At 50.4% G+C, this 22582-nt stretch overlaps 1 protein-coding gene and 1 long non-coding RNA gene across 3 annotated transcripts in view; one reads left to right on the top strand and one right to left on the bottom strand.

The window, feature by feature from the left end:
- Window positions 1–224: 224 nt before the first annotated feature.
- LOC136633434 (uncharacterized) lies at window positions 225–3372 on the bottom strand. The gene is made up of 4 exons (XR_010793271.1): window positions 2955–3372; window positions 1846–2131; window positions 1469–1642; window positions 225–694 (listed from the first exon to the last, which is right to left on the bottom strand). It is a non-coding gene; the product is annotated as an uncharacterized lncRNA (long non-coding RNA).
- A 359-nt stretch (window positions 3373–3731) lies between these two features.
- Window positions 3732–22582, top strand: part of SYNRG (synergin gamma) — a 242020-nt gene continuing 223169 nt past the window's right edge. Inside the window, exon 1 of one of the 2 annotated variants that reach the window (XM_066609210.1) lies at window positions 3732–3854. In XM_066609210.1, coding sequence (XP_066465307.1) covers window positions 3817–3854 — 38 coding nt within the window. In that variant the 5' untranslated portion in view covers window positions 3732–3816. The remainder of the gene's footprint in view (window positions 3855–22582) is intronic. The other variant, XM_066609193.1, reaches the window with a different exon arrangement.

The following is a 22582-nucleotide window of genomic DNA, read 5'->3' on the forward strand; positions in this document are numbered from 1 at the left end:
TCTTGGCTTGGTGTAGGAAAACTAAGTGTTCCTCTAAATTCTGAAAAGAAATGTTACAGTTGTACGTCTCCTAAATGGAAAAAATAAATTTACAAAAGTTTTAAACCGTGCATCCAGAATAAAGTGAACAGATGGAAATATATATGTTAGCAAAGATTTGTACAGTATGTTTGCACTTATTTTATATATGACATTTGACAATGTGAAAAAATGAAAATTCAAAATTGTGCAAAGTAGCAATTTTAATAAATATACACAACTTTTAACAGTCCTTTTTTACTACCTAACAGAAGTACAACAAGGGGAAGAAAAAAATGTCACAGTCACTTGGATATGCAAAACCTTTACGGACTTATGATATGTCAAGTGACACATGTAAAGTTCCAAATTTTCGGTCTGTCACTAAGGCGCAAACAGGCTTGTTCTCTAAGGGGATAAATAGCTTAGTGTATAAACTTTGAACCGACTAACGAGGGACAGTGAGCAGCATCACATGCAACCTGACAATCTTCATCGTACTGCTCCATCAGATCCTGATGATGTATTTCCATAGCAGGTGATGGGCCATTTCCAGCTTTTAAGCATCCTCCGGAGCCAACATCTGGGAACTTCTGGCTCTCTGGTGATTCAACTCTGTGGTTGCGAGCACCGGAAACGGTTACCACAGTGCAAGATTCTGACCAAAACGTATCAGCTGACCGAGAAGGAGGAAGAAAAAAAAAAAATTAACCCTGCCTGCAATTGGCTTAATTCCGTGGGTTTTCATAGTTATTGCACTGTCCCTGCTTTTCTTCACTCCTACTTTAATAGATAAAGACATCCTATTTGGACAATTGGTATGTTTCTCCGAAGGTTTGTTCAGTTAGTGCAAATTAGGTGCAGTATTGTGATGGAACCTGTACGTTTGCTAAAAAAAGGAATTAAATACTCAAATCTAATGTAATGTCTTTTTCGGCCAATAAGACGAATTTAACACAGCAAGTGTGTGTGTGTGTGAGAGAGAGGGGGTGGCTGAGTAAGTGGGTGAGCATACATGCATGTATACATACATACATGCACGCATACATGCATGTACGCATACAGGCACGCACGTAGGCATACAGGCACGCACGTACGCATACAGGCACGCACGCACGCACACAGGCACGCACGCACACAGGCACGCATACATGCATGTACGCATACATGCATGTACGCATACATGTACGCATACATGCATGTACACATACAGGCATGTACGCATACAGGCACGCACGCATGTACGCATACAGGCACGCACGCATGTACGCATACAGGCACGCACGCATGTACGCATACAGGCACGCACGCATGTACGCGTACAGGCACGCACGCATGTACGCGTACAAGCACGCATGCATGTACGCATACAGGCATGTACACATACAGTCATGCATGTACATATGAGCAGATGCAAGCAATGAAAAATTTGGCAGATGCAGCAGCTTACCTCGCCGAGTGACGTCAGGTGGTGTCCTAGCGAAGCGAAATTCCTCTCCAGAAGAGTCGTCCTCTCCCAAAGGCGGGGGGCAAATGTGAGATCAGCACCTAAAACGCCAATCTCCGGTTCCGTACGTTATACAAAACGCAGCCAAATGTCAGGTTCCTCTCCACACGAGTCGTCCTGTGGAAAACGGAGAGCATATCACCGCATGCAAGCAAAAACCTGCAAATATGCACATATCAGGTGATGCAGGAGAAAACCTGCAAATATGCGCCAAATATGCGCATGTCAGCAGATGCAAGCGAAAACCTGCAAATATGCGCCAAATATGCGCATATGAGCAGATGCACACGATGAAAATTTGGGCAGATGCAGCAGCTTACCTCGCTGAGTGATGTCAGATGGTGTCCGAGCGAAGCGAAATTCTTCTCGAAACGCGTCCAAACGTCAGGATCCTCTCCACACGTAATTTTGCAATAAGGCGCACAAATCTCGGAAGGCACGTCTCCACCCGAGCGCACAAATCTGCAAAAAAAGACAGGTTGCGTCAGGTGGCGTCGCGCAAATCTCAGGTGACGTACTCACCACACGTAGCGCACAAATCTCGGGTGGCGTCTCCACACGTAGCGCACAAATCTCGGGTGGCGTCTCCACACGTAGCGCACAAATCTGCAAAAAAAGTCAGGTTGCGTCAGATGGCGTCGCGCAAATCTCAGGTGGGTACTCACCACACGTAGCGCACAGCGCATTAATCTCAGGTGATCGCGTCTCCACACGTAGCGCACGGCGCATTAATCTCAGGTGATCGCGTCTCCACACGTAGCGCACGGCGCATTAATCTCAGGTGATCGCGTCTCCACACGTAGCGCAGGGCGCATTACTCTCAGGTGATCGCGTCTCCACACGTAGCGCACGGCGCATTAATCTCAGGTGATCGAGTCTCCACACGTAGCGCACGGCGCATTAATCTCAGGTGAGCGCGTCTCCACATGTAGCGCACAGCGCACAAATCTCAGGTGATCGCGTCTCCACACGTAGCGCACGACGCACAAATCTCAGGTGATCGCGTCTCCACACGTAGCGCACGGCGCATTAATCTCAGGTGGCCGCGTCTCCACACCTAGCGTACGGCGCATTAATCTCAGGTGACCGCGTCTCCACACGTAGCGCACGGCGCATTAATCTCAGGTGATCGCGTCTCCACACGTAGCGCACGGCGCATTAATCTCAGGTGAGCGCGTCTCCACATGTAGCGCACAGCGCACAAATCTCAGGTGATCACGTCTCCACACGTAGCGCACGGCGCATTAATCTCAGGTGATCGCGTCTCCACACGTAGCGCACGGCGCATTAATCTCAGGTGGCCGCGTCTCCACACGTAGCGCACGGCGCATTAATCTCAGGTGGCCGCGTCTCCACACGTAGCATTAATCTAAGGTGACCGCGTCTCCACATGTAGCACACAGCGCACAAATCGCAGGTGGGTACTTACCACACGTAGCGCACAAATCTTACTCTCCCATCTTGTAAATTGGGGAAAAGGCTCCAACCATCAGCTTGCTTCCTCTGTGGATGAATGTTGGTCAAAATCCGCGGGCAAATGCAAGGCTCGGGGATGTCACAGCCCACGTGACGCGTGGGCACAGCTCATCGTGCACGGCAATGCGCGGGCACGCCGCTGAGTCACGTGGTGCCGATTCCAGCCAGCTGATTGGCTGAATCGGCCCCGCCGGACAAATGCGGCTGAATGGGGTAATATGCGCCCCGTCGGCATATTAACACATTCTGCCGCAGTTCTCCGGCGCGGCCGATTCACCCAATCAGCTGGCTGGAATCGGCACCACGTGACTACACAGCGTGCACGCGGATTGCCTGCAGCAGCCGCGTGCACTACACAGTACAGTTAAGCAGCCGTGCGCTACACACTACACTTAAGCAGCACGGGGTTAGGTTTAGGGTTAGGGTTAACCCCAACCCTAAACCTAACCCTAAACACTAACCCTAAACCTTAACCCTAACCCCAACCCTAACCCTAAACACTAACCCTAAACCTAACCCTAAACCCTAACCCTAAACCCTAACCCTAAACCCTAACCCCGTGCTGCTTAAGTGTAGTGTGTAGCGCACGGCTGCTTAACTGTACTGTGTAGTGCACAGGGCTGCTGCAGGCAATCCGCGTGCACGCTGTGTAGTCACGTGGTGCCGATTCCAGCCAGCTGATTGGGTGAATCGGCCGCGCCGGAGAACTGCGGCAGAATGTGGTAATATGCGCCCCGTCGTATTCGAAACCGGAAGTGACTGTTCCTTTGTTGCCGGAAGTGCTATTGGTGTCTCTTCATTTACAGCACGGAAAGATGGCAATGCGACCGGGAGCCAGCGGTAGCGGCGGCAGGCGAGTACATGCTTCACGTAATGCTCTTGTAGTGGTTGTGAGAGTATGAAGGTGTCCCGAGGCTGTGTATGTAACTGCGCTCTCCGGGTTGGTGCATGCAGCAGTAACCTGCTGTGGTCTTCCTGCGCACCTGACCGCACAGAAAATGACATTTCTCACCTGTAGTTGTTACTTCTGCATTTAGTTGCTGTGAAGAAAAATATATGGGTCAAAAACAGTGGAACTGCATATGGGTTAAACGCAAAGCAGGAAGCCACAGCTGCGCCATCACAGGGCCCCAACTAAAACAATGACCTCCTAACTGAATAACTTGGGGGACAAATATTTATTTATTTTGGTCATCAAATTTTCATATATAATGGAAGGAGTTGTAAAAAAAAAAAATGATCCAGACTCCGCTTTCCAGCGCCACAGCTTTGGGTCTGTGAACAAGACAGCCCAGACCTTCAGGTCTCACAAATACCGGCTGGCACCACCGATAACCAATTGCAACATATAACCCCAAACACAAAAACCTAAGGCTCAGAGATGTGCACTACTCGCCACTATAGTAAATGGCATTCTTTAGTAATGTATGCACAAAGTATTTAAAAAAAACCCAAAACCTTTAAAATGGCTTATAGGGTGAATGCCGATGGACGGAATCACTACGTGTTTCCTGCTGCGGAAAAACTCACGTGAATTCCGCAGCTATTGGGTTCTATTGAACCTAATGGCTTTCTGCCTGCCAAGGCTCACATGCGGAATTTTGCTGTGGATTTCTGCAGCGGGAAAAAAAATCACGGCATGTTATTTTTCGCGGCTTCACGCCGTGGTAGGTCTCCATTAATATAGCATTAATGGAGACCGTGGAATTCCGCGATCACTTGCAGGCACTTTTTTGTTTAGAATTGCTGTACTCCTGCGGCACTCATGGGCATGAGCCCATAAGAAGAGCCACTGCGTAACACTCAGGGTGTTTACCAATAAATAGCAGTAATCCAAAATAGTTCATAGGGACATAAAGGCCTCATGAAGAAGACCGGGTCGGATCTCGCTGCCCCTGCAGTGACCCCCGCGGTTCACCTCTTCCCAGCATTTCCTCCGCTCTATCTTTCGCCCGGGGCACAGCCGCACATAAGCAGGGCCGGCGCGTCTGCGGTGACGATTTGTTTACCACGTAAGTTTTCACACAGTCAAATCGCGGCTGTCTGCATAGAATTGCATTATCTAATGCAATCCTACGGCAGCGTGCACGGGCAGAAATTCAGCGGGGAATCCCACAACGGAATTTCCGCCCGTGTGCATTTACCCAAAGGGTTGCTATCTAGTACTAGTTATACATTTTGATCTAACATTAAACGTACAAGAATAGACAATCACAGTTGTAAAGTGCTATTGAAGCTGAATTCAGGATCCTCTAAGGCAGGGGTCCCCAACCACCGGTCCGCGCCGTTAGATGTCTAGCATCGGTCCGCGACACCGCCGGGAACTTTTGTTCTAAACACAAGGCCCGCTGACCGAATCCGGCACGCTGCCTTGTGCTATGTGGCCCGCGGCGTGCCGACACTGCTGAAGCGAATACCAGCGGGGGCGCCGCTGATCCCGGCGTACATTGTGCAGTTAGGATCCTCCTCCCCGAGTCCCCTGCTCATTAGTTCCGCAGGAGAGGACTCGGGGAGGAAGCGTGCCGGGCTGCACACTGACGTTAGGGCAAGCAGAGAGAGAGCAACGCTGACAGCAGGGAGGAGGTAAGTATATGGGTTGGGGGGGGTGCTTATTTCTGGGGGGGGGGGGTGCTTTTTTGGGGCGGGGGGGGCTGTTTATTTCTGGGGGGGGGGCTGTTTATTTCTGGGGGGGGGGGCTGTTTATTTCTGGGGGGGGCTGTTTATTTCTGGGGGGGGGCTGTTTATTTCTGGGGGGGGGCTGTTTATTTCTGGGGGGGGGGCTGTTTATTACTGGGGTAAGGGCTGCTAATTACTGCGGGGGGCTGGTTATTACTGGGGGGGGAGATAAATCATATGCTGCCCAAGTGTGTGCTGGGGGGGGGGGAATAGATTATATACTGCCCTATGTGTGTGCTGGGGAGGATAAATTATATGCTGCCCAAGTGTGTACTAGGGGGGGAGGGGTGATAAATCATATGCTGCCCAAGTGTGTGCTGGAAGGGGAGGTAAATTATATGCTGCCCAAGTGTGTGCTGGGGGGGGGGGAGGTAAATTATATGCTGCCCAAGTGTGTGCTGGGGGGGGGAGGTAAAGTATATGCTGCCCAAGTGTGTGCTGGGGGGGGGAGGTAAAGTATATGCTGCCCAAGTGTGTGCTGGGGGGGGGGGAGGTAAAGTATATGCTGCCCAAGTGTGTGCTGGGGGGGAGGTAAATTATATGCTGCCCAAGTGTGTGTGCTGGGGGGGAGGTAAATTATATGCTGCCCAAGTGTGTGTGCTGGGGGGGAGGTAAATTATATGCTGCCCAAGTGTGTGTGCTGGGGGGGAGGTAAATTATATGCTGCCCAAGTGTGTGTGCTGGGGGGGAGGTAAATTATATGCTGCCCAAGTGTGTGCTGGGGGGGGAGGTAAATTATATGCTGCCCTATGTGTGTGCTGGGGGGGGGGGAGAGATTATATGCTGCCCTATGTGTGTGCTCGGGGGGGGGGGGGGAGAGATTATATCTTGCCCTATGTGTGTGCTGGGGGGGGGGGAGAGATTATATGCTGCCCTATGTGTGTGCTGGGGGGGGGGAGAGATTATATGCTGCCCTATGTGTGTGCTGGGGGGGGGGGAGAGATTATATGCTGCCCTATGTGTGTGCTGGGGGGGGGGAGAGATTATATGCTGCCCTATGTGTGTGCTGGGGGGGGAGAGATTATATGCTGCCCTATGTGTGTGCTGGGGGGGGGAGAGATTATATGCTGCCCTATGTGTGTGCTGGGGGGGGAGAGATTATATGATGCCCTAGGTGTGTGCTGGGGGGGGGGCGAGAGATTATATGCTGCCCTATGTGTGTACTGGGGGGGGGGAGAGAGATTATATGCTGCCCTATGTGTGTGCTGGGGGGAGGTAGATTATATGCTGCCCTATGTGTGTGCTGGGGGCAGGTAAATTATATGCTGCCCTATGTGTGTGCTGGGGGCAGGTAAATTATATGCTGCCCTATGTGTGTGCTGGGGGCAGGTAAATTATATGCTGCCCGAGTGTGTACTGGGGGGGGAGATAAATTATATGCTGCCCAAGTATGTGCTGGGGGGGGGGGGGAGATAAATTATATGCTGCCCAAGTGTGCGCTGGGGGGGGGGAAGATAAATTATATGCTGCCCAAGTGTGCGCTGGGGGGGGGGGGGGGAAGATAAATTATATGCTGCCCAAGTGTGCGCTGGGGGGGGGGGGGAGATAAATTATATGCTGCCCAAGTGGGTGCTGGGGGGAGATAAATTATATGCTGCCCAAGTGGGTGCTGGGGGGAGATAAATTATATGCTGCCCAAGTGGGTGCTGGGGGGAGGTAAATTATAAGCTGCCCAAGTGTGTGCTGGGGGGAGGTAAATTATATGCTGCCCAAGTGTGTGCTGGGGGAGATAAATTATATGCTGCCCAAGTGTGTGCTGGGGGGAGATAAATTATATGCTGCCCAAGTGGGTGCTGGGGGGAGATAAATTATATGCTGCCCAAGTGGGTGCTGGGGGGAGGTAAATTATAAGATGCCCAAGTGTGTGCTGGGGGGAGATAAATTATATGCTGCCCAAGTGTGTGCTGGGGGGAGATAAATTATATGCTGCCCAAGTGGGTGCTGGGGGGAGATAAATTATATGCTGCCCAAGTGGGTGCTGGGGGGAGGTAAATTATAAGCTGCCCAAGTGTGTGCTGGGGGGAGGTAAATTATATGCTGCCCAAGTGTGTGCTGGGGGGAGGTAAATTATATGCTGCCCAAGTGTGTGCTGGGGGGAGGTAAATTATATGCTGCCCAAGTGTGTGCTGGGGGGAGATAAATTATATGCTGCCCAAGTGGGTGCTGGGGGGAGATAAATTATATGCTGCCCAAGTGGGTGCTGGGGGGAGGTAAATTATAAGATGCCCAAGTGTGTGCTGGGGGGAGGTAAATTATATGCTGCCCAAGTGTGTGCTGGGGGGAGGTAAATTATATGCTGCCCAAGTGTGTGCTGGGGGGAGGTAAATTATATGCTGCCCAAGTGTGTGCTGGGGGGAGGTAAATTATATGCTGCCCAAGTGTGTGCTGGGGGGAGGTAAATTATATGCTGCCCAAGTGTGTGCTGGGGGGAGGTAAATTATATGCTGCCCAAGTGTGTGCTGGGGGGAAATAATTATATGCTGCCCAAGTGTGTGCTGGGGGGAAATAATTATATGCTGCCCAAGTGTGTGCTGGGGGGAAATAATTATATGCTGCCCAAGTATGTGCTGGGGGGGGGGGGGAGATAAATTATATGCTGCCCAAGTGTGCGCTGGGGGGGGGGGGATGATAAATTATATGCTGCCCAAGTGTGCGCTGGGGGGGGGGGGGATGATAAATTATATGCTGCCCAAGTGTGCGCTGGGGGGGGGATGATAAATTATATGCTGCCCAAGTGTGCGCTGGGGGGGGGGGGGGGAAGATAAATTATATGCTGCCCAAGTGTGCGCTGGGGGGGGGGGGGGGGAGGTAAATTATATGCTGCCCAAGTGTGTGCTGGGGGGAGGTAAATTATATGCTGCCCAAGTGTGTGCTGGGGGAGATAAATTATATGCTGCCCAAGTGGGTGCTGGGGGGAGGTAAATTATAAGCTGCCCAAGTGTGTGCTGGGGGGAGGTAAATTATATGCTGCCCAAGTGTGTGCTGGGGCGAGGTAAATTATATGCTGCCCAAGTGTGTGCTGGGGGGAAATAATTATATGCTGCCCAAGTGTGTGCTGGGGGGAAATAATTATATGCTGCCCAAGTGTGTGCTGGGGGGAAATAATTATATGCTGCCCAAGTGTGTGCTGGGGGGAAATAATTATATGCTGCCCAAGTGTGTGCTGGGGGGAAATAATTATATGCTGCCCAAGTGTGTGCTGGGGGGAAATAATTATATGCTGCCCAAGTGTGTGCTGGGGGGGGGGGAGATAAATTATATGCTGCCCAAGTGTGTGCTGGGGGAGGGGGGGGGGGAAATTATATGCTGCCCAAGTGTGTGCTGGGGGGGCGGGGTTAAATTATATGCTGCCCAAGTGTGTGCTGGGGGGGGGAGGTAAATTATATGCTGCCCGAGTGTGTGCTGGGGGGGGGGGGGGGGGGGGGGGGGGTAAATTATATGATGCCCAAGTGTGTGCTGGGGGGGGGGGAGGTAAATTATATGCTGCCCGAGTGTGTGCTGGGGGGGGGGGGAGGTAAATTATATGCTGCCCAAGTGTGTGCTGGGGGGGGGAGGTAAATTATATGCTGCCCAAGTGTGTGCTGGGGGGGGGGGGGGAGGTAAATTAAATGCTGCCCAAGTGTGTGCTGGGGGGGGAGGTAAATTAAATGCTGCCCAAGTGTGTGCTGGGGGGGGGGGTAAATTATATGCTGCCCAAATGTGTGCTGGGGGGAGGTAAATTATATGCTGCCCAAGTGTGTGCTGGGGGGAGGTAAATTATATGCTGCCCAAGTGTGTGCTGGGGGGAGGTAAATTATATGCTGCCCAAGTGTGTGCTGGGGGAGATAAATTATATGCTGCCCAAGTGTGTGCTGGGGGGAGATAAATTATATGCTGCCCAAGTGGGTGCTGGGGGGAGATAAATTATATGCTGCCCAAGTGGGTGCTGGGGGGAGGTAAATTATAAGATGCCCAAGTGTGTGCTGGGGGGAGGTAAATTATATGCTGCCTAAGTGTGTGCTGGGGGGAGGTAAATTATATGCTGCCCAAGTGTGTGCTGGGGGGAGGTAAATTATATGCTGCCCAAGTGTGTGCTGGGGGGAGGTAAATTATATGCTGCCCAAGTGTGTGCTGGGGGGAGGTAAATTATATGCTGCCCAAGTGTGTGCTGGGGGGAAATAATTATATGCTGCCCAAGTGTGTGCTGGGGGGAAATAATTATATGCTGCCCAAGTGTGTGCTGGGGGGAAATAATTATATGCTGCCCAAGTGTGTGCTGGGGGGAAATAATTATATGCTGCCCAAGTGTGTGCTGGGGGGAAATAATTATATGCTGCCCAAGTATGTGCTGGGGGGGGGGGGGGGGAGATAAATTATATGCTGCCCAAGTGTGCGCTGGGGGGGGGGAAGATAAATTATATGCTGCCCAAGTGTGCGCTGGGGGGGGGATGATAAATTATATGCTGCCCAAGTGTGCGCTGGGGGGGGGGGAAGATAAATTATATGCTGCCCAAGTGTGCGCTGGGGGGGGGGGGGGGGGAGGTAAATTATATGCTGCCCAAGTGTGTGCTGGGGGGAGGTAAATTATATGCTGCCCAAGTGTGTGCTGGGGGAGATAAATTATATGCTGCCCAAGTGGGTGCTGGGGGGAGATAAATTATATGCTGCCCAAGTGGGTGCTGGGGGGAGGTAAATTATAAGCTGCCCAAGTGTGTGCTGGGGGGAGGTAAATTATATGCTGCCCAAGTGTGTGCTGGGGCGAGGTAAATTATATGCTGCCCAAGTGTGTGCTGGGGGGAGGTAAATTATATGCTGCCCAAGTGTGTGCTGGGGGAGATAAATTATATGCTGCCCAAGTGGGTGCTGGGGGGAGATAAATTATATGCTGCCCAAGTGGGTGCTGGGGGGAGGTAAATTATATGCTGCCCAAGTGTGTGCTGGGGGGAGGTAAATTATATGCTGCCCAAGTGTGTGCTGGGGCGAGGTAAATTATATGCTGCCCAAGTGTGTGCTGGGGGGAGGTAAATTATATGCTGCCCAAGTGTGTGCTGGGGGGAAATAATTATATGCTGCCCAAGTGTGTGCTGGGGGGAAATAATTATATGCTGCCCAAGTGTGTGCTGGGGGGAAATAATTATATGCTGCCCAAGTATGTGCTGGGGGGAAATAATTATATGCTGCCCAAGTGTGTGCTGGGGGGAAATAATTATATGCTGCCCAAGTGTGTGCTGGGGGGAAATAATTATATGCTGCCCAAGTGTGTGCTGGGGGGGGGGAGATAAATTATATGCTGCCCAAGTGTGTGCTGGGGGAGGGGGGGGGGGGGAAATTATATGCTGCCCAAGTGTGTGCTGGGGGGGCGGGGTTAAATTATATGCTGCCCAAGTGTGTGCTGGGGGGGGGAGGTAAATTATATGCTGCCCGAGTGTGTGCTGGGGGGGGGGGGGTAAATTATATGATGCCCAAGTGTGTGCTGGGGGGGGGGGGGGGGGAGGTAAATTATATGCTGCCCGAGTGTGTGCTGGGGGGGGGGGGAGGTAAATTATATGCTGCCCAAGTGTGTGCTGGGGGGGGAGGTAAATTATATGCTGCCCAAGTGTGTGCTGGGGGGGGGGGGGGGGAGGTAAATTAAATGCTGCCCAAGTGTGTGCTGGGGGGGGAGGTAAATTAAATGCTGCCCAAGTGTGTGCTGGGGGGGGGGGTAAATTATATGCTGCCCAAATGTGTGCTGGGGGGAGGTAAATTATATGCTGCCCAAGTGTGTGCTGGGGGGGGGGGGGCAGATAAATTATATGCTGCCCAAGAGTGTGCTTGGGGGGGGGGGGGGGGGCAGATAAATTATATGCTGCCCAAGTGTGTGCTTGGGGGGGGGGGGGGGGGGGAGGGGGAGATAAATTATATGCTGCCCAAGTGTGTGCTTGGGGGGGGGGGGGAGGGGGGAGGGGGAGATTAATTATATGCTGCCCAAGTGTGTGCTTGGGGGGGGGGGAGGGGGAGATTAATTATATGCTGCCCAAGTGTGTGCTTGGGGGGGGAGATAAATTATATGCTGCCCAAGTGTGTGCTGGGGGGGGGGGGGGGAGATAAATTATATGCTGCCCAAGTGTGTGCTGGGGGGGGGGGGAGATAAATTATATGCTGCCCAAGTGTGTGCTTGGGGGGGGGGGGGCAGGGGGGGAGATAAATTATATGCTGCCCAAGTGTGTGCTGGGGGGGGGGGGGGAGATAAATTATATGCTGCCCAAGTGTGTGCTGGGGGGGGGGGGGGGGGGAGATAAATTATATGCTGCCCAAGTGTGTGCTGGGGGGGGGGGGGGGAGATAAATTATATGCTGCCCAAGTGTGTGCTGGGGGGCAGGGGGGGAGATAAATTATATGCTGCCCAAGTGCGTGCTGGGGGGGAGATAAATTATATGCTGCCCAAGTGCGTGCTGGGGGGGGGGGGGGAGATAAATTATATGCTGCCCAAGTGCGTGCTGGGGGGGGGGAGATAAATTATATGCTGCCCAAGTGCGTGCTGGGGGGGGGGGGTAAATTATATGCTGCCCAAGTGCGTGCTGGGGGGGGGGGTAAATTATATGCTGCCCAAGTGTGTGCTGAGGGGGGGGGGGTAAATTATATGCTGCCCAAGTGTGTGCTGGGGGGGGGGGGGGGTAAATTATATGCTGCCCAAGTGTGTGCTGGGGGGGGGGGGGTAAATTATATGCTGCCCAAGTGTGTGCTGGGGGTGGGGGGATAAATTATATGCTGCCCAAGTGCGTGCTGGGGGGGGAGGTAAATTATATGCTGCCCAAGTGTGTGCTGGGGGTGGGGGGATAAATTATATGCTGCCCAAGTGTGTGCTGGGGGGGGGGGGGTTAAATTATATGCTGCACTATGTGTGTGCTGGGGGGGGTGCGGGAGATAAATTATATGCTGCCCAAGTGTGTGTGTGTGTGTGTGTGTGTGGGGGGGGGGGGGGGTAAATTATATGCTGCCCGTGTGTGGGGGGGGGGGGGGGTAAATTATATGCTGCCCGTGTGTGTGTGGGGGGGGGGGTAAATTATATGCTGCCCAAGTGTGTGCTGGGGGGGGGGAGATAAATTATATGCTGCCCAAGTGTGCGCTGGGGGGGGAAGATAAATTATATGCTGCCCAAGTGTGCGCTGGGGGGGGGGGGGGGGGGAAGATAAATTATATGCTGCCCAAGTGTGCGCTGGGGGGGGGGGGGAAAGATAAATTATATGCTGCCCAAGTGTGCGCTGGGGGGGGGGGAGATAAATTATATGCTGCCCAAGTGGGTGCTGGGGGGAGGTAAATTATAAGATGCCCAAGTGTGTGCTGGGGGGAGGTAAATTATAAGCTGCCCAAGTGTGTGCTGGGGGGAGGTCAATTATATGCTTCCCAAGTGTGTGCTGGGGGGAGGTCAATTATATGCTTCCTAAGTGTGTAATGGGGGGAGGTAAATTATATGCTGCCCAAGTGTGTGCTTGGGGGGGGGGGGGAGGGGGAGATTAATTATATGCTGCCCAAGTGTGTGCTGGAGGGGGGGGGGGGGGGTGAGATAAATTATGTGCTGCCCAAGTGTGTGCTGGGGGTGGGGTGGGGGGGAGATAAATTATATGCTGCCCAAGTGTGTGCTGAGGGGAGGATGGAGATAAATTATATGCTGCCCAAGTGTGTGCTGAGGGGAGGATGGAGATAAATTATATGCTGCCCAAGTGTGTGCTGAGGGGAGGATGGAGATAAATTATATGCTGCCCTACGTGTGTGCTGAGGGGGGGGGGGGGAGATAAATTATATGCTGCCCTACGTGTGTGCTGAGGGGGGGGGGAGATAAATTATATGCTGCCCTTTGTGTGTGCAGGGAGAGGGGGGGGGGGATAAATTATATGCTGCCCAAGTGTGTGCTGGGGGTGGGATGGGGGTGAGATAAATTATGTGCTGCCCAAGTGTGTGCTGGGGGGGTGGGGTGGGGGGGGAGATAAATTATATGCTACCCAAGTGTGTGCTCGAGGGGTGGGGGGGGGGGAAATTATATGCTCCCCAAGTGTGTGCTGGGGGGGGGGGGGGGGAGATAAATTATATGCTGCCTTATGTGTGTGCTGAGGGGGGGGGGAGATAAATTATATGCTGCCCATCGTGTGTGCTGAGGGGGGGGGAGATAAATTATATGCTGCCCTATGTGTGTGCTGGGAGAGGGGGGCGGGGGAAATAGATAATATGCTGCCCTATGTGTGTGCTGGGGGGGGGGGAATAGATTTTATACTGCCCTATTTGTGTGCTGGGGGGGGGAAGATAAATTATATACTGCCCTATGTGTGTGCTGGGGGGGGGAATAGATTATATACTGCCCTATGTGTGTGCTGGGGGGGGGGAATAGATTATATACTGCCCTATGTGTGTGCTGGGGGGGGGAATAGATTATATACTGCCCTATGTGTGTGCTGGGGGGGGGAATAGATTATATACTGCCCTATGTGTGTGCTGGGGGGGGAATAGATTATATACTGCCCTATGTGTGTGCTGGGGGGGGGGGAATAGATTATATACTGCCCTATGTGTGTGCTGGGGGGGGGAAATAGATTATATACTGCCCTATGTGTGTGCTGGGGGGGGGGAACTAGATTATACACTGCCCTATGTGTGTGCTGGGGGAGAAATAGATTATATACTGCTCTATGTGTGTGCTGGGGGGGGGGAATAGATTATATACTGCCCTATGTGTGTGCTGGGGGGGGGGAACTAGATTATACACTGCCCTATGTGTGTGCTGGGGGAGAAATAGATTATATACTGCTCTATGTGTGTGCTGGGGGGGGGGAATAGATTATATACTGCCCTATGTGTGTGCTGGGGGGGGGGGGGGGAATAGATTATATACTGCCCTATGTGTGTGCTGGGGGGGGGGATAGATTATATACTGCCCTATGTGTGTGCTGGGGGGGGGGGGGAATAGATTATATACTGCCCTATGTGTGTGCTGGGGGGGGAATAGATTATATACTGCCCTATGTGTGTGCTGGGGGGGGGGAATAGATTATATACTGCCCTATGTGTGTGCTGGGGGGGGAAATAGATTATATACTGCCCTATGTGTGTGCTGGGGGGGGGGAACTAGATTATACACTGCCCTATGTGTGTGCTGGGGGAGAAATAGATTATATACTGCTCTATGTGTGTGCTGGGGGGGGGAATAGATTATATACTGCCCTATGTGTGTGCTGCGGGGGGGAATAGATTATATACTGCCCTATGTGTGTGCTGGGGGGGGGGGAATAGATTATATACTGCCCTATGTGTGTGCTGGGGGGGGGATAGATTATTTACTGCCCTATGTGTGTACTGCCAGGACATTCTAAATGTCATAATTAAATGAGTATGCACTAAACTCCAACCCCCTTCATAACCCCGCCCCATATAACTAAAGCCCCGCCCATGTCCTGCCCAACCCTGCCGGGCTTTGTAAAAATGTTCTTACTTGAAGCCTGTTCCTGGTGCCAAAAAGGTTGGGGACCACTGCTCTAAGGCCTCTTTCACACCGATGCGAAAATCACAGCAATATCTCATCTGTGCATTTATTGCTGCGTTTTCTTATGGCAATATTGAGATTTTTGGTCGCTACAAAGTCGCATGTCTTTGTAGCGCTCTTTTGCCGGCATTTTCAGGGGAGCTTGAAAAATAAGCCCTGGCTGAAATACAAAAAAAACACAATACATCACCTAACAGCCGCACTTCTCCTCGCAGGTCCCCACAACTTGTTTGCAATCTTCTGTTAGCGCTTTCTGGATTGGAGGTTCAAAAACCCCGCCTCCAGGAAGCACTGGCCATGGCGCTCGAGAACTAATCGCTGCAATCACAGCTATTAAATGTGATGACTGATTGGTTCTCGAGCGCTGCATTGTTTGGATGAGCCGCGGCACTCAAGAACCAATCAGACCCAGTACTGGAGAAGTGGAGCGGAAAGTGGCTGTTAGGTGATGTATTGTATGTATTGTTTTTTTTATGCAGATAGGGCTTAGTTTAGGGACAAATAGTAAAAGTTGCATTGCACCACACGAAAAATGCGCTTTCATGCGATGCAACAGAAAGTAAGGGTCTACAGGGAAATATGGGCTACAAAACATAGCAAATCGCAGCAATATTTAGCAACCCGTATATTTTTTTCTTTTTTCTCTCGCAATGCAGCAGCCTAGAAAACGTCACTAATGTGAAGGAACCCATTGGAAAGCATGGGCTATTATAATGGATCTGTAAGGCACTTCTATATGTCCAGAGGGAGCCATGAACCCCACCTGTATCGCCAGTTCTGGCTCCGTCAGGAGTGTTCATTATTGGCAATCACAGACCTCTCCAATTGGCTTTAGCCACCTCTGATGTCTGATACACAGGCTGACTGCAGCTTGTGAAGGTGTTTTCACAGGAGGCAGAATATGCCCTCCTCCTTAATATTTAGCACCAAAATTTGCACTGCTAATGTGCAGATGTTCACGCAGGATTGAAAATGACAGAATTCTGCTGGCGATACAGCATCAAAATCCACCTTTAGATATGCATGATTTGTTGCGTAATTGTGGGATGGCAAATTCCGCAACAATGTTGCCAAATATTCCGACCTGTGTGAAAGAACCGTTAGAGCACTTGCGTTTTTCATGCAATATCACTGCGTTCTTTTAATGCAAATATCAATGGGAATTTCTAATGTTAAAAATGCATTGCACAAAAAGCGCAATCATTGTGATTTTCCGCTCGCGGCCGGCAAATCGCAGCAGCCGTTAGCATGCTGCGATTTGCCGTGTTCAGAGATCCGTCTGCAGGCTCCTGCTCCCAGGCGGAGCCTGCAGGCCTCACATGAGTGTATGCGTATTTGCGTGCCCATGAGCACAGCATTTTTGCAAAACAAACGTTATGTGCACATTGCCGTATATTTTACAGGGCTTTGCATCTGCATGTCATGCGCATTTGCACACCCAAAAAATAAGCACTGATCCTCCCAGCCATTGAAATGGTTAATCAGTCTAATGAATTCAGGATGGGTGTGTTCTTTTCCTGCACAATTAGCATATTGCGCACGCATTTGTGCATCCCCATTAACTTTTTTGGTGCAAATGCGCAAGAAAATAGAGCGTCCAGCGTATTACTTTGTGCAACCTAAGTACGCTGCAAAAATACACGCATGTGAACAAACCCATTGATCGTATTGTGTGCACAAATATACCCGTGTGAAGCTGGCGTTATACTTGGAACCAAAAGTGTAAAACAATCGGGCTGGTTGACAACAAGTGCAAGATGTCAACAGAGTCAACCCCCCTGAAGAAACTGGCTAGATATCCTGGATCATTTCGGGCTGTTCTTGTGGGACCATGTACTAGAGCATAAGGACTTGATAGACAAACCCCACTGTATTTCGGTATTTATGGGTCAAGAGAAAATGATGACACCCAAATTTATTTTGAAGCCTAGAACCCTCCTGCACAGATGCAAGCTTAAGGCTGGGTTCACACAGGGCGTATTCCTGTCGGAAATCTCGCGGTTTGGCCGCAACAAAAACCACGAGATTTCCGCCGGGAGAACCGCCGCGGTTTAAGGCGCGGCGGCTTTGAAGCGGCTCAGCCACATGCTTTTCCATTGCGGCCGGCACTCCCATAGGGGAGAGCGCGGCCGTGACGTAAATAAACAAAAAAAAAAGTAAATAGACATGCTGCATCTTTTGAAGCTGCGGCGGCCGTTTCAGCCGGATTTACCGCAGCGGATTAGCCGTCCCGTGTGGACGAGGTTTCTGAGAAATCTCGTCCACATGGCTGGCTAATCCCGAGATTAGTGGCCGCGGGCGGTTTTGCCGTGGCAAAACCGCCCTGTGTGAACCCAACCTTTTTTTTTTTTTCTTTTGGAAAGAGCAAGTGATTGTGGATTCAGAATATTTAACCTATTGTGTGCGCTTAAGGTTGAAAAGCTACTTTTATGCAGCTGGTAACTGTTGCTAAGCAAAAATCCATCTTTATTTGAATAGAGATAAAAGGACGATGCTTTAGGCTGGGTTCTCACAGGGAAGATTTTCTGCGGAAATTCCATGTGGAATTTCGCTGCGGCAAGTCCGCCTGCGGCCACTAATCCCGGTATTAGCCAGCCATGTGGACGAGATTTAGCTAGCCATGTGGACTTGTCAAAAATCTCGTCCACACGGGACAGCCAATCCGTTGCAGCAAAGCCGGTGCTGCGGCATGGATTCCCCAGCTGCAGCAAGTCTTTATTTTTTTTTCTTTCCGTTTCTGCCACGCTCCTCTCCATGGGAGCACCGTCCGCAACGGAGAAGCATGCGGCCAAGCCACTACAAAACCCGCAGCAAAGTGACGTGGGTTTTGATGCTGCGCTTTCCCAGCGGATATCTTGCGGTTTTTCCCTGCGGCAAAACCGCAAGATTTCCAGTGGGATTCCACCCTCTGTGAACTCAGCCTTAGGCCATAGCAATTCTCCGCTCGCGGACGGCAAAACGCAGTATGCTGCGAGTTACTGCTATTCTCCGCGGTGAGCCTATCTGTTGGGCTCACCGCAGATATCTGTTTGCTGGCTCTTGCTCCTGGGCGGCAGCTCGCAACGCTCGTGAACAGGCAGTTACTATACTTGTAACTTGTGATAATAATGGCTACTATATCTAGATTTACCTCCTGATGGTTTCTCTAATGATCGTGGCTTGGATGCTGTGCGGAGAAGCTGTTCCCATGCTGCATTCATCTTCTCCTCACCTCAGACTTGGTCCCAGCCCAGCTTTGATGGACTTTTTCAGTATCTGTGAATTCGGTATAATGCTGAGATGTGTTTGCATCTTGCTAAACACTTTTCAAAAGTATTCTTGCAAAAGGAGTATAGTTTTATGGAGTCGTAAATTGTGCCATTAACTGCTGTGCAGCAGTTTTTTGGTGCAAAATAATGATTTGCCTAAAGTATCTGCAAAGTGCTATGGGCACCAAATATCAGAGGGTACATCACTTTCGTGTATTCTGTTTTAAATATTAGACAGCGTCAATATGGGCCATAGTTTTCTGTAAAAACTTTGGTCAGTTAGTCCACAGAGACTATGTAGTGTAAATATAGGAAAATTAGGAGAGCGTCCCGTCTATGAGCCAGAACTTCTCTGGTGGTTAATAAAGATAAGGACTAGAGATGAGCGAACGTGTCCGTTACGGACACATCCGCACCCGGACACCGGCTTTAGCGAACACTGCAGTGTTCGCGCGTAAGTGTCCGGGTGCCGCCGGGGGGCGGGGAGATGCGCGGCGGCGCGGGCGGCAGTAGCGGGGAACAGGGGGGAGCCCTCTCTCTCTCCCTCTCCCCCCCACTCCCCGCCGCACCCCCCCGCGCTGCCACGGCGGCCCCCGAACTTTTTCGCCCGAACACCGAGGTGTTCGCAAAGTTCGGTGTTCGGGCGAAAAAGGGGCGGGGCCGAACGTGTTCGCTCATCTCTAATAAGGACACAAACCTGTTGTGGTGGTCGTCCAAACTACCACGTCACACATGAGAATGCCTTGATACCACACTGTAATTCCTGACAACCATACGGAACCAGGAAGAGCACACTCGAGGAAGCCGACAGCCAAGGCAGGGATCGGAAATGAAGTGAAAAATAATGTGTAAATAACCCCGGCGTTCCTGTGCGTTTACTTAGTACGAATGATAATCGATGGAGAGGCACTTACTTGCACAGAGGGGTCCGCATGGGTGACGAGCCTCCTCCTGTAGAAGTTCGGGAAGACACGTCTCCACCTTGTATTCAGTAGTCCAAAGAACAGCACCAGGATTGATGGCAGTTGGATTGTGGCACACAATTTTAACCACAAAACAACGTGGGTGTCAGCTTAAAAAAAATCCCTAATTTAATATAAAGGCAATATGCCACACATTGAAAATGGACATATAAGTGACCAGCACAAAAAATAGAATAAAAAAAAGCAACATATAAAAAAGCTTGTGGGGTTAATATGGCAATGCGTTTCAGGATATATATAATGTGTACTCCCTTTATCAAGCCTAAATGTAAATGACACATAATACGGCTATTTATGTATCCAAAGAGGTCAATGACCCGGAACAGGAAATGCTTCTAAAAGGTAAATAAACAAAAAATTCCAACAATACAGTCTAAAAACAAATTAAAACATGAATAATCAGATTATTCCTCTATACACATAGTACTAGAAAGCGCCTCACATGTGCTGCTGCTTATACCCCCATTCTGTATGTGCTTTTTTTCATTTTTCTTGCTCAGATGTAGGACTTTGCATTTCTCATTGTTAAATACCATTCTTTTAGTCAGCGCACACTATTCAACCTTTTCTAGATCTTTTTGAATACTCTCTCTCTCTCTTCTCTAGTGTTGGCTATCCCTCCTAGCTTTGTGTCTTCAGCAAATTTGATCAGTTTCCCATCAATTCCCTCCTCCAGATCATTTATAAAAATCTTGACTATTAATGACCTAACCTCGGAGTAGGTAAAGTCCTTGAAAACCCCTCTAGTCCCTTCATGCCCCATGATGTACGTATACATCATGGTGAAGGAGGAGGATGAGACAAAAGTCTGTATCTTTATGGCATATGGGCTCAGCAGCCATGACTGAAAGCTTGCCTCCTGCTGCAACAACGGGGATTGAAGAGAAAATAGATACTATTGTACCGTGACACCACCAGAAGCTAGGGGTTTCATAGGGCGTGCATGGAAGAACTCCCCTGTCACGCTCCTAGCTCCCAATTAGCTACATAGTTGTCCGGGCGCCCGGCCAGACGGAAAGAATCTTCTTCAGCCCGGGAACATACCCCCCTGCCGACGCCGACCACACTGGTCTCCCTTGTGCTAGATGCGGCTGCCGAGGGCTATTTCACTCCCCATCTGTGTCTCAACAGTGGCGCCGGTGACAGCTGCTGAAAAAAGAAGAGGCAGGGGAATGGAGTGGCCGTTACAGCTCAGCTGCGGTGACTGTATGGCCGGCCAGAGCAGGATGTACTGCTCTGGCCCTGGTCCCGTGCAGCTCGCAGGTGCTCCAGGCGGGAATGCTGCCACTCGCCTCCCTGCTGCTCTCCCCAGCAGACTGCCACCTCCACTCTCATTCCCTAATTGCCTGACGAGGAGCCGGAGACAAAGAACCACCGCGCATACATTGTCAGCGGTGGAGGGGAAAACGGAAGTGGAGGTGCCAGTCCACCGGCCCAACGCTACTGCCAGCAGCGGCCGAAGGCTGAATGGGAGCGCACATGGCAGTGGCAGTACAGCCGTGGGGAGCGATGTCAGTTCTTCACCATGGGGGCAAAGAAGCTGGCCCCGCTCTGTGTCCTCCCTACCGTACTAACAGCCAATCGGAAGCTAAAGGCCGGATAGGGGGTATTCACTGCACCAAAGCCCTCTCAGCCCCTAGCTTCCGGTGGCGTCAAGGTACAACAGTACTGTTAAACCCTTACATGCCATGATCAATGTTGATCACAATTTATAGGAGGTTCAGGGGCACTTCCTCTTTAATATCATCAGCCCTTTGTCATGTAATTGCACAAAGCTAATGGGTTTCCTTGGCAAACAGATGCCAGTCAATGGCGTTCTGGTCTGCCATAGCCTGTGATAATTTAATATTGTAGTGTATTATCGCTTATAAAGTACTGCAGTGTATTATCTGAGTGATCACAGCATTGTAGGTACAAGTCTCTTACAGGGACATAAAAAGCATCTGCATTAAAAAAGTATATATAATATAATGATTGCTTTTGCAACATCCGTAACACCCTGTAAATCCAGCACTCTTTTTATTCCTCATGGCAAATGCTAATTAAAAAAAAAAAAAAGAAAAACAAAACATAGTCGACATGTTTTTTTTTTGTTCATTTTGTCTTGCAAAAGAATGCAAAAAAGGTGATATTAAAAAAAGTCATACTTACCCCAGAATAGTACCAACAAAAAACTAACATGCCCTCACACAGCTTCATCATTTGACACCTTGAAATAGCAAAACTTTAATAGAAGATACACAATGCTGGAGGGTAAAACATGCATTGTGCATAAAATGGCTAGTTAAGTGCTCACTAGAGATGAGCGAGCGTACTCGGATAAGCGGTACTCGCTCGAGTAATTGGCTTTATCCGAGTACCGCTGTGCTCGGGGCTAAAGATTCGGGTGCCGGCACGGAGCGGGGAGCTGCAGGGGAGAGCGGGGAGGAACGGAGGTAAGATCTTTCTCTCCTTCTCTCCCGCCCGCTCTCCCCTGCTCCCCGCTGCGACTCACCTGTCAGCCGCAGCGGCACCCGAATCTTTAGCCCCGAGCACAGCGGTATCGGATAAAGCCAATTACTCGAGCGAGTACCGCTTATCCGAGTACGCTCGCTCATCTCTAGTGCTCCTATGTAGCTGATAAGCGGCGGATTTTGCTGTAGATCTGCAGCAGTTTTTGCCGTATCAATTTAAAATGTGCAGCAAATTGTCTAAGTGTGAACATATCCTCAAGATAAGGAGGACATCAAAAAGTCAGAAATATCGGTCACCCGTCTTCAGTTCCAGCATCAGTGCAAAGGGCGTAACTTTCCCACTATTTAATTAAACACAAGGAAACTTCAACTGCCAAAACACTCCATCTACGGTTACTACTTTCCCTTACACTAAGAAAACTAGAGATGGTAACTTTACCCCCTTTCTGACTACTCCATTTCTGTTTAGAATAAACATTGTGTTATGCCTGGTAGCTAAATTTTTATTTTTGTAATTGACCTTATGTTGCTTCAGAGCTAATGAGAGGTTTGTAGAAAAAGGATGTTTTGCTCCTGTGTTGATTGTTTGGTAAGGTTGCACTACATATTGTATTTCCAGGAGAACTAAAATGCTCCTAGCATTTTTAAGAAGTTTTTTTTTTTTGTGTTTTCTATCAAGGACGATGACCCAATTTGCAGTAATTCAAACTAGCAATAAGCAGACGTGTGGT

The sequence above is a fragment of the Eleutherodactylus coqui genome, chromosome 1, assembly GCF_035609145.1.
Source record: "Eleutherodactylus coqui strain aEleCoq1 chromosome 1, aEleCoq1.hap1, whole genome shotgun sequence".
Lineage (NCBI taxonomy): Eukaryota > Metazoa > Chordata > Amphibia > Anura > Eleutherodactylidae > Eleutherodactylus > Eleutherodactylus coqui.